The following is a 12,388-nucleotide window of genomic DNA, read 5'->3' on the forward strand; positions in this document are numbered from 1 at the left end:
AGTCGGAGATGAGTAAGAGTACTAATTACTAAGGCGTCTTATTAAACGTGATAAAAATTCTCAGTGTGTTTAACTTGCGCAAATTTTAATTGTTCCTGACCTGGAGAAGTACAAGGTGACGTCAAGTGTTAAAAATACCCAATAGGTGGAGGGAGAGACGCAGAGAAGTTTCCACTTTTATTTTAAATAAACATTTTACATAGTAAATGGAAAAATTACGTTTATATAACAAGTTACTTAAAATATTTTAAATCCATTCAAAATAAGGCAATCAGCAGGTCACCATCAAATTCTAACAATCTCCTCGTGTCAGGAATGGATGCTTTAACACTAAAACTACGAATTAACATTAAGTTTGATTTGGTGTTCACTTTTAAGAGTAATATTAAAATACGTACTCGTAAATACAACAGTACTATAAGTAACAATTTTTTAAAACTTATAAATAAGTGTCGGTTAAATAAAAAACTGTGTGGTAACTATTATAAATAATCTGAACTAAAAGAAAAATAATACTCGGCTCTGTGCAGCCGTCAATTTCGAATACTGACCCAAAACTGAAATTCCGCTCTGTCAAACAATAAATAAATACAACAATTTTGTACTATGTTAAAATTTACAAATTCAACATTAACATATTTACAACTACTGCCTTTGGACGTTCTTAAAGAACCACTCTGTGAATCTACGCAGCTGGTGCACCGCGCTTTGTGCTTGGTCCTTTAGTTTCTTGTTTTCCTCCTTCAATCGCCGTACTTCGTTCTCCAAAGATAACCTCCTTCGGGTCTCCCTTTTGAGACTCGACTCCAAATCTGTCACATGATTCTGAAGCTCCGGAACACTGGTGCTGGAACTCACCCTAACATCTCTTAGCACAACTCTTTTTACAAAAAATAAACAACTTACGATGAGGTTATTGATGCATCGATCGGTGTCTCCTCATCCCAGATCTTACTGTCTTCACGCTTACTGTAGTTATCCGACGCGACCTGCATTAATACCCGGGTGGCGGTGTCGACGAGAGTCGGCCAATCTGCAGGCATCGGGAACTCTTCTAGAGATACCATAGACTTGGTTTTGGTAAGACTCGTTAACTCATCCTTGGAACTTTTGAATTCGGAAGGTAAAGGACTGGACGTGGTGCTCGCATTAGAAATCACAGTGGCGGGCCTTGCAGTGGTTAAGATAACTTCCGGCTGAGTTTTATGGACTGAGAGCGAGGCGCTTAAGTTTTCTCTACAATTAGAAAAGAGGCATCTGAAGCCGCTTCCGAGTTCACAGGTGTGGTTTGAGTGCGAAACAACCCAGACGATGGTATCTGAACCATAAAATATTTCAGAGATGTCCTTGAAGTTTTGGTGCCTTAATTTAACAAAAAAAACATTTCGTTGAATAAAAAGAGGGGGAAGTTTTTATTTTGGGTTAAGCAGAAAACTAAAATGGCAGTGTAATGTGGTTCTTAGAGCATCCCCAAAATTTTTTATGGTTCATTTTAGGTCGGTGTCCACAATGCGTGTTAATTAGCACACATCGTGGGCAACAGACCAAGCTTCGTTTGACTAGAAATTGAGTTATTGAAAGTGAATAAGTTAATTATGGTAGACTCTTCACACTAAATCCAATGATTAAAACACTGTTTAAAAGACCCAATAACATGTCAATTTATTTAAAACCTTACAAAGTCTACTGAAAACTATCTTTCGTGTAATAATGAAAACCTCCTAAACACTATCCAAATCCGCTTCTCCCAGAAACCTGAAACAAATACAACTCTCCCAAAAGCTTCCCTCTGAATACCGCATTTCTCCCCAATGAAACCCCAAAAATACTCTTTTCCCTACCTGGAATGACTATTCGTATCTTTTGGCATCTTGGGCTCGGCAGAAGCTTCAATACTATCAGGGTTAATCAGCCTCAGCAACTCTTCTTGAAAGTTACTAGACGATAAATTCGCGCTGTTTCTGTTGGAGGACCTCGCCGTGACTCCTGGTCGCAGTTTAGCCTCTCCATTGACCGATCGTGGACTTTGATTTCTGCTATTCGAGTTTAAATGTTTGGCTCGACGACTCCTCGGTGACACGTTGCCGCTCCCATTCGACAGGTCGTCTTCGCTTCCCAAGCCGTAAAGGCGTTCTCCGCTGATGGAACTATCTGTCGAGTGGCTGTCCGTCATGTTCATCCTCCCGAAATCGCTATTCAATTGTCTGGTCATCATGTAGTCACTCTCTTGTCTCTGTTGTTTCACTATATTGTTCTTCTCTAATTTGTATGCGAGTTCATAATCGTTCGTGTTGTTATGCACGACAGCTGTCAGCGGCTGGGAGTAATTGACATGTTGGAGAGGTAACGAATGGCTGATTTGTACTTTGTTGTGATGTATAGGCTGCGGTCCGAAGTGGTTATGAGATTGCGAGACTTGCAGCTGGGTAATTTGGTTGTTGCGCTTGGGAGTCGACGGAAAAGTATTATTCGCTCTTGAGGGAGTCTTCTGGGGCACAGGCGGCGCTTGCGGTTCCAACTCTTGTAACACATCGTACCACTTATCATCGCTTGAGTGTCCACTCGATGAACTTGTCATGGTTCCTTCAGGATTCACCGCGAGACCATGGAACGATTTGCTGCTACTTCCAGTGCCGTACCCCGAACTATTACTAGAACGAGGCGGAGAAAAACTCCTTTCGTAAATGCGACGGTGATTCCCAGGCACCGCTTGTTGCATCTGAGGTGCTTTCCTCGTTTTCCCGTCTTCAGTCCCCAAATTCTCGTAATCGCCTTCATAATTACCTTCGTTATATTTACAGTTCTGGAGGGTGCAACCTTTCCGTGGAGATCCATCGGGTAAAGGCGGTATCACAGTCAGAGTAACAAGAATCGAGGTCTTTAGCAAATCGACCATTTGGTCGTACGTCAGAGTGGAGACTGCAACTTTGCAGATTTCCACCAGACGCGAGTTCTGGCGAAGACCGCCGTGCCAAGCTTCACCTGCGCTCTCCACCAAAGTCACTATTCCATCAGGCTGCACGTGGAAACCGAGCTGCCCCATGATATTTCTCTTCAAGTTTAGTTCTTTAGCTAGAACTCCTTGAGTCACTGCTTTTAAGCGATCCATGATTTCCACGAGCTCGTCCCTGTCGCCGTGACTATCTCGCATGTACATTGTCATACACTCCCCTTGGTGGTGGTAAATTCGAAGAAAATTCGATTGGGTAGACCAACCGAGGATGCTCTTACACGGCGTGACGAAAACAATCTGCTTGGAAGTCTCTTCGATCAACACCAGCGTATCCGTGGAGATTCCCAGGAAACACTCAATTTGCTGTGACTGTCCACTGTCATCCAACAAGACTTGCCACAAAATTGCGCCTCTTTGGCACGCGTCTGGTATAAACCTCGGTCGAATCTTATCTTTCTTCTTACTGCTAAAAATCGAGAATTTCTGATGCATGTCCACCGGCGTCGACGTGGAATTATTCAACACCAACTCCTTCAAATATTCTTGTCTGGTCCTCGTCGCCATCGTTACAAACTTTTCAGATCTATGTGCGGCGTTTTCGGCATTGACCACTTTAGCTAAAAGGAACTCGGCAAATGCTTTACCTTTCGGGAAAATGGCCCCGTCTTTGATCGGAGGACCGAAAACTTCCACTTCTTTGGAACGACTCACTGCCACTTTATAGTGGGTATTTTCAGTGCATGGATTGATGGCTTGAACCACGATAAAGACGTGTTGAAACTGCGACCTTATACCTTTTGGTGTAAAGGGTAAAGCGCCAGGTTCTTGGAACACGATCGTGACGATGTCATTACCGATGTGACGCTTACGTAAAAGCTGTTGTCGGTTATTTGGTGTAAAAGGGAGCATTGTTGACACATGGAACATGATTTCGCAGTCTTGGTATTGGGAGTACACCGAGTACAAACCCGTGGAGTCAGCTGCGGAACAAAAAATCAGTGTTTGTTGTGAGAGTTCAGAGACTTACATTTATTGTCCAGTCCGGCTCTGTACTTAGAGAAACCCTTCAATCTCACTTTCTTGCCCATTGTCTCCAAGAATTCAACAAATGCCGGGCCGGCCTCTTCGTTGTTGTACATTTCCTCCTCTGACGATTGTCCCGCTCTGCAGTACATGACCCCAACTTTATAATGATTGTGAAGTCCTTGTTCGTCGAGTTTAAGAAGCTGCTCTTCTGTTGTTTGATTCTGAATACCCAATTTAAGCGTAGTGAGTTGAATCTCTGGAGCTACATATTCGAGAACTTCTTTAACATTCAAAGTTTTGGTGCTACTGGACGCTTTGATGCTTGGAATCGCATCTTCGAGAATTGCACCTCTGAAAGTCTGCAATTCCGACGTCCGGATAACCAGACGGTATTGGTGCTGCATCAAACTGGAAGAAGTTAGTTGATTATCTGGATGGATAACTTTTTCTCGACGGATTGAGATGGCTACGGGGCCCAGTTGTTCGTCCATACCGAACCAGTTTTGGTGCTCTATAATAAATAGACATGTAATAAACGCGATCTTATTGGATTTTTTCCTAGTAACCATAAACACATCTCTTTATTAGCTCGTAAAGCAACTTTACTCACCTTGTCCCAGAAAATACTTTCTATAATACAACGCGCCTTGATCGACGCTTTCGATGGGTCTTGGAAGACGCTGGTAAGGACACGTGGAGTGTCGCCAGTGAGTCTCTCCTGGAGGGAATTCGAGGACGGCAACTCCGTAAGCTAGAGGTGGTCGATGTAGAGGCTTCTTACTGCCTCCTAGTCCCTGATTGTTTTGCAACCTGGTCAAACTAACAATCCTCTCTTCTTCTCCGCCGATTTCGTTCCTGAAGAACGGACAACTCAAGACCAGATCGTTGTTTTGACCGTCGCCACTGTCGTCCTCCCCGCCGGTATCACCGTCAGTGGGAAAAGACTTGGCCAACATGGTGGCGGCAGAGGCGCCAGTCGTGGTGTTGCGTCTCTTCGCAAGCATCCGCCGCAGTCTAAAAATTTAATTTAGAAAGAATTGAGAGTTTTGGTGCACGTACCTGGCGGTGTAATTCAAGTTGGTGGTCATCGACTGACAATCATAATGACTGAAAGCCCTCCTCCTGGCAATCTCTTCAGCCTCGGCCGACCCCACAACACTACTACTGCTACTGGAAGACGTATTCACCATGCTATCATCCATAGCTTGTCTTTTCACATTAACTTGTCCCCCCCACAACCGCGACAACTTCACCCTCGCCTTAGGACTCTGCGGCGCACCTTCATCGGTGCCGTCCCCTACGTCCACTTTTCCTCTTAAATACTCCGCCGGTCCTGGCGATCTCTGATCCACCAACACCGCGGGTTGATAATCTTGGAGCATAGCAAAGAACGACTCTCCGGTGGCGGTGGTGTTCGGAGGTCGATCAATCACGTCGATGCTGCCGTGGCTGCCGTATTCACGTTTGAGCGTCGGCGTCGCCGGATTCGAGGGACGACCGTTGTGGTCAACGAGCTCTAAACTCGAGTTACTACGATACAGCTGCTCAGGAGCTAAATGGTGAGGGCGACGGGCCGTTGGCTGGTGATTATGGTGACGGTCGTTGAACGACGAACGAGAGAGGCCAGCGTTGGCCCAAGCACGGTGCACATGGGTGTTGTAATAGTCCACGGCTTGAGCCGCACGTTCACGGGCCCGGCTTCCCGAAATTGGCGCTCTAGGTGGCGCGGGCCCGCATTCTTGCAAGCCGATCATCCCATCACGCTGCAAAAAGAAGAAAATGATTAGGAAATAGCGTATGCAACCGGATGTACACAGGTGCGACCATGATGGTCTAATCTAATGGTAGGCTCTGACTTCGTGGTAACAAAATGGCAATAGCAATGGCGATGCAAACACAAAAAGTGTTAATTGCTTCATGTCGGCGGATATTTCGCTTTCGCCGTCACAACACCTGACTTACTCCACCAATTATACTACCACTACAACCACAAATTTCCGACGTCTACGTCTCGTTATTAGTCATGTCCGCAATTGTCTGCCAGCCAACGAAAATAAATGTTTTTTTCCGCGAGCGTGTGAAAACAAAGTCATAATCCGTCTCGCGCATCTTTGCCATAACTAGCCCAACATCTTTTCTTTGAAGTGTCTAATTGTGGACCGTAAAGGTTAAAAACGTGGAGCATCTGTTCTGGAAACGATTAAATCCAACGTACAGCTGGCTTCACAATAAATCGTCCGCGAGTAATGGGGAGTTTTTTACTTTGAATTCCGCCGAATTAGTCGGCCTCAAACATCGCTCAGATTTACGGATTGGAAAAAGGTCACTAGTTATTTTCGATAACGATGGGAAACAATACCGGACGGAAATAAGATCCAGTGTAGCATATCTCCACCCACGCACGATCGGCCACGACAAAGTGAAGGAAAATGACACGAAAAAGTGGAAAATCTGGGGCGGAAACGATCCAAAATTAAAACAGGGAACATAAAGCTATTGTTTATCGGCGAGATAAAGATTGTTTAGCTTGGCAAAGCGATACATGGGCGCAACCCACACGAATGGACTATGGTTATGATTAATTCCGATTTACATTCAATTTGCGCGAGGTGGATTTACTTAGAAGTAGTGTTGTGGGTGTTGACTTTGCAACAAGTAAAGTCGAGTTACGGATCAGAAAGAGCATGACGGCTCCATTTAAACAATTCGACGACTCTCGAATTAGTTTTATAACCCGTAAAAATCCGCAGAGAACAAAGACTGTTCTACAAAAAGCTCCAAATGAGCACTGAATAGAGCACAAATTGCATCGCCTGATCATCTGACAAAGCCGTAACCTTCAATATTCAAAAGTCGAAAACTTTCCAACTGTAAACCAGCAATTTTCCACACTAAACTGCCAAAACTACCATTACTCTTCCACGTCACGCTTGAACATGATCGACATTGTTGGTCCTCACAAAGCATTTAGTTCGTAGCGGTGCATCCCTGCCATGAATCACCTCACCAGTGGCAGCGTGAAATTCCTCCGAAAATTATTGTCCACTCGTCTTACAAAATCAACTTTTACCATTTTCCCGTGTTGTGAACTCTGACCTAGTGATCTAGTTACATCGTTCTAGATAATTCAATTAAAATGACGCTTTCTATACGAAAATCGCAACAGGGAGCACCTACATCTGAGTCATTAAAAATGCTGAAGGAATTCCAACGGACGGCTATGACGCTGTCGCATACCTCGTCGCGGAGCCCATTCTTCGGGGTCTATTCATGAGGAATCCCGATAATGGACGGTCCTTTCGGTACTAGTCGTCCCACAAAAGTAGTACCAGGAAATAAGATAAAACACTGATAGTGATAATGAAAGTATGCAATCAATAAAATCGGAATGTGGAAAAATGACTCAGTTATTAATAAAAACGCGAAAATAGAACCAAGCCGGTTTTTTGATTTGCATTAGAGAACGCTTCGACAAAAACTTGTTGTTTTCACATCTCGAGATTCATGGAAAACGACAAATGGGGATAATGTTGATAATGTTTCCGGTGAAAGTCTTATCACTATCACAAATATCCCGGTTTCTGCGACAATGCGAAAAGTCGAAAGCGAAAAATCTCCATACTAATTATCCTTACTTTCGTTCAACCTGGAAATCTCCTGCACTTCTATAAAATCTGGAACTTCCGAGCAAATAAATTCGTTATTGACACATTAACCGGAGTAAATATTTGTACTTTTGCTGCCGTAAAACTGCCAGACTTTTCGTTCAAAGTAAACGAAAATCGACGAAATTCTAGTCAAGTTTCCCAGAAAGAAGCCACAGAACCGTATCGGGTTTACAACAATTGTTTGAAAATTTCTCTCCAAACCTGAATAAACAAACGTTTTTATAGGTATTTAACGTGTGTTTTACGATTTTGAACGAATTTTCCCCTAATTTCATAGCAAAACGAACCACTAAAATTAATTAATTCTTTAATAAACATAATCGAATGGTGGCAAATTAATAATTAAATTTGTAACGTAAACTTTCGATCAATGAACCGTCCTACTTATCAATGCCGTAACCGCACCGAAACCGTCCTCCCCATCCATTTGCGGCATCTATTAACATATTTAACGGCATAACGCACACCGTTCCTCGAACTCCATAGTCACCTGTGTTATCTCAGTCTCACATTCTTCCGCTAGAGAAAAAATCAAGAAAAGCGTCAACTCTCCCATCTAACCAAACCTTAAGGTCACAGCAACTTGAATTCAATTGACGTTATTGTTATTACGAAATTAACAATAGCCCTCAACTTCCCGTTATCACTTGTTCCTTATTAAAAAACCTTTTATCTTATCTCTATTTGCATTCGCCGAGCCGATCATTTTTCCAATAGAGATGATTCATTTGGCTTGACTCACGCGAAAATGTCCTGGCTATTAATATTTTCATTATCCCCAGGTGACGCAAATTTCGCTAGTCCTGTGATTAAATAACGCCAATGTGTGACGTCAAAGCATGCTACAGCACGGTCGAATTGATTCACGATGACCTCAATGAATGGATTTGGTGAATGGGGGCGCAACAGTTGGTTACGTTCAAGGGAGAATTCTAAGAAAAGCACCCTCGATATTCTGATGAAGATCTGTCAACGTGGCGTAAACAAACGCCTAATGTAGTCCACCATATGTAGGAAATACCTACAGCAAATATTTACAAGAGGCGGATGGCTCATGGCTAGATATTAATTTCGTAGATTAGCTTGCGGTTGCTGCCTTTTCATAAACAAAACAACACGCGAAGGACTTGTCACCGTTGAAACTAGGATGATTCACCACCTATTATTTCAGGTGTTGAGCTTGCAGCGCCTTTAAATTATTAATATCTACGCCGCGCCGTGTTAATTCTAATTTCTCATGAATAACTGTGACGATTCTACCAGAGGCGTCGAAACGTCAGAACTGTGATAATTTCATCCGAAATTGGATAACAGAGGACGAGGCCAAGTGACCATTAAATTTGACCTTTTTTACCATACAAGGTAAAAGTGTATGTCAGTGGTTTCTATTTTTATATTGCTAAAATTATCAATATTTACAAGCGATAATATTAAAGAGTGATAACTGTGGAATGACAATACGAGCCGTTGTGTTTACAGGCCAGTTCACATAAAATCAAAAAAGGAAATGCTAATCGATATAAGTCAAGGTTGATTAAATGAATCGAATATGCAATAAGCGCGGGAAGTTGGACGACGGAAAAGTCAAGTTTTTAGCTCTCTTCTTTCGCTTTTTTGACTTCTTTATGACGGTGGTTTAATTTTCTCGCTCTGTGGAAAACCCGCTAGATCCGAGGAAAACCGTCGGCCATGGCTGACCAAGAGACCGCGACGGAAATCAGCAATTATTTCTCTAGCGGAACAAAATGATAAAAAACCATTAGAAATCAACAATCCACCAAATCCGCAACTCGCGATTTTCCCGCTCATCTTCAACAACATCCGTCGACTAAGAACAAACGGAAACCAAACAATAGCTTGCCAACACATTCCTTTCCTTCGCGTACGTTTTAACATTTTCCATCGTTGCTCAGCTCTCGTCCAATTAAACCTAATTGCCGACAATTAGAACTCCAGTGGCGTCCCGTCAACGGTATTTTCGGCACACGCTTACCAAACTCATCAAAAAACTTTTAATTGGATCGTTTTCATCAAGAGACAATGCGTAAGATGAGAACGTGGCTTTCACCTTTCTGTTCACATTATTAGTGGCGAAACAGTCACTGCTGCTATCATTGTTTGGTGAAATTAGAACAACGAGCGTTTGCTGCCCACGCATTGCGATAAGTCGAATCGATCTTTTGTTTCAACACCCTCTGGCAATTGCGGAACTTGTCTTAACAGACGTAATGCCAATGCGGGCTACAAGGTCACTACCTCTACAAGTTAAATGTCTTGTCGACGACGAAGCCACTGACCGCTGGATGGATGATGACTGTTCTCAGTTCTTGTTCCAATTCGAGTTTCCTCCATTTAGAAAACTCGAATCGTGTGGGGCTTTTCACGCTTCAAGGGAGAGGACGTCCGTTCGAACAAAACGTGCACTGAACAAAGATCAAAAGTGCAGGCAAGCAAATATTTGTGGATTATCACTGCGATGCAGATACTCGCTGCTTTCACCGTGAAACTGTGATTAGCTCAGTGAACTGCTAGACTACGATTTTCAAATTTTGAGATTTGGATCACCGGTAGGTCATTTGCTCATTGTACTCGGATATTTACATGTTTTTCTTGTAATGACTCATTCGTATCGCAGATAAAATCTCTCAGGATGTTTTTAGTCGACTTGTGGTTGAAAAAACCTGCAGCCTCGTCGTGTGAAATCAACCATTTATATGATAATAACATTTTTCATTTTACAAACAAAGGGCTTAACGTAACAAATGTGTACAAAAAACTACACCGGTAATTGCGTATTTACTACCTCGTTTAAACGGCTCAGATTATATCTAGGCCAGAATCGTGTTATTTCTACAATGAAGTACCCATAAATGCCAAAAGCAACACGAAATACTGAGCAAACGTTGGCATGTGTCTTATTTCTTTGAACATTGGAACAATTGTGGGCAATGGGTTTTGCCTGTAGAAATTCCAGATCAATGGGAGAAGCGAAGTGTGGAATCCGAGAAAAGTTACAAAAAGAGCCCAAAAAAATAAAATTTGTTTAGTTGAAAGAAGATATTGTGACTCAAGACACGAGATTCCGTTATTCAGATAAGAATCGCATAGTACCATCAGAGAGCCAAAGATTTCTTGTATTTTATTACAGACGTTTATAACTGTGATATCTTAACATTGTCAATTATTATGGCTCTATCCAGATGACAGGCAGAGCTACCACCACAATTTAAATTCCAAAGATTGATGTTTTCCATGTTGGTAGACACACACCCGTCAAAAGTTCAAAGCGTATTGCAAGTTGTGTCAAGTGACTCACGACCCCGACTTACATTTCCCTGTTATCGCAGACTAACGCCAACACCACAAGATAAACAATCCAAAATCAGGAAGAGTTGTCCCTTATCAAACACAGATACAAGAGGGTAAACACATTTCGGGCGTGAAAATGTATACCAGACAAATAAGACTCCAATATAAACATGGGAAAACGGCAAACAGTCAGATCAAAATGTGTGCCAAAGTTTTAGGGAAATACAGTCTAAACTGTGCAATGCCAAAGATGTTGCTTAATTTTTAGCAATACCTTCATTTGCATTATTCACACTTTCACCAAAGAACAACAAAGAAATATCATATAATAAGATTATTTAAATTATGTGTAAAATATGAAGCAATAAAAAATAATGAATAGAGTCTGTTTTCCGATGACATCACGAAGAAAACAGAATTCGGAGTCACGTTTTTGGGAAACTCGAGATGGTTGTCAAACAAAGAAATTGGAGGTGTCATTCACTCAGGCGACAGATGGCCATTACGCCGCGGTGAATCTCGTCATTAGTTGTAATTACACGAGATTACACAGATATTGTTTGTTGTAATGTTTCGACATTAGTAAATTGTAAACATGGGGAAACCGTCGCCGTGTAATTTAACAAAGTCCTAAACTTAAAGCTGATGGCAAAAAAGTACAATCAAGACGTTCAAGGTGTGCATAATTCGGAAGGATCTGCTGAAAAGGTTTTCGTCACGCGAATCGCATTCTTTCCCACGACCATCTGTCGGCGCGGTTTATCACCCCTTTTCATCCCTGATCTGTCATTCAACTGACACTTAGGTCAAGTACTGCCACCCACAGGTTTTCCACAGCCAACCCCGTGCTCACGGTCCAGCACACCTTTGGTCATCCGCTTGGCTGAAGACGAAGCTTTGAAACCGGAAACGCGTCGAGTTCACCGTCCAAAGAAATTGATACAGCACGTAAAAGAGGATGACCGTGATCTCGTTCGATGACGTAATAACTGTACGTTGGAACAATAGTGCCCCCAGCAAACTGTGTAGACGCCGGAAACGGATTGAAGGACAATAAGAAATCAAAAATTACTTACACCTTCGTTCTGAGATGATCGCTTTTGTCGAGGCACACAAAATAACGTCAGCGTAGAGCCTTTTCTTTGACTTTTTGGCGTTTTGAGCTCACACCGCGATCACTAGATCGAAGTCGAACGATAAATTGGAAGGTTTGACACTACACTAGACGAACAGACACGGGAAAAACGAACACATAACCAAAATAAAAACACAAATCCTAACGAAAATTTAAATGCACTACATGTCAAAACATTAAAACTCACAATAGAACGCGACTGCGTCGCAAGAACGAGGAGCAACTCGACGCCCCACCCGAAGAACAAACAGAGTTGGCGTGGGGAGACCAACGCCAGCGACTACCAACCTCAGGAAC

At 42.6% G+C, this 12,388-nt stretch overlaps 1 protein-coding gene across 2 annotated transcripts; it reads right to left on the reverse strand.

The window, feature by feature from the left end:
• Positions 1–164: 164 nt before the first annotated feature.
• On the reverse strand, positions 165–12,319 carry LOC148169693 (signal-induced proliferation-associated 1-like protein 2). Of its 2 annotated transcripts, XM_088042936.1 has the most exons (7): positions 12,033–12,318; positions 5,039–5,742; positions 4,590–4,993; positions 3,981–4,490; positions 1,842–3,933; positions 907–1,236; positions 165–859 (listed from the first exon to the last, which is right to left on the reverse strand). In XM_088042936.1, the coding sequence occupies exons 2-7, from the start codon at positions 5,731–5,733 to the stop codon at positions 646–648; spliced, it is 4,245 nt and encodes a 1,414-aa protein (XP_087899062.1). In that variant the 5' UTR covers positions 5,734–5,742; positions 12,033–12,318; the 3' UTR covers positions 165–645. The 2 variants fall into 2 exon arrangements, with proteins under 2 accessions (XP_087899062.1, XP_087899063.1); XM_088042937.1 differs by lacking the exons at positions 165–859; positions 907–1,236 and adding an exon at positions 1,369–1,755 and having other exon boundaries at positions 12,033–12,319.
• Between the last annotated feature and the right edge of the window lie 69 nt (positions 12,320–12,388).

The sequence above is a fragment of the Gnatocerus cornutus genome, chromosome 8, assembly GCF_029298725.1.
Source record: "Gnatocerus cornutus isolate USDA-ARS CGAHR chromosome 8, icGnaCorn1.1, whole genome shotgun sequence".
NCBI classification, from domain to species: domain Eukaryota; kingdom Metazoa; phylum Arthropoda; class Insecta; order Coleoptera; family Tenebrionidae; genus Gnatocerus; species Gnatocerus cornutus.

Coding starts and splice junctions, on each gene's coding strand:
- LOC148169693 (XM_088042936.1), bottom strand. CDS start 5,733: ATGATCGGCTTGCAAGAATGCGGGCCCGCGCCACCTAGAGCGCCAATT. Junction 4,491..4,589: donor AAAGTATTTTCTGGGACAAG/GTGAGTAAAGTT, acceptor TATTTATTATAG/AGCACCAAAACTGGTTCGGT. Junction 1,237..1,841: donor GATACGAATAGTCATTCCAG/GTAGGGAAAAGA, acceptor TTCTAATTGTAG/AGAAAACTTAAGCGCCTCGC.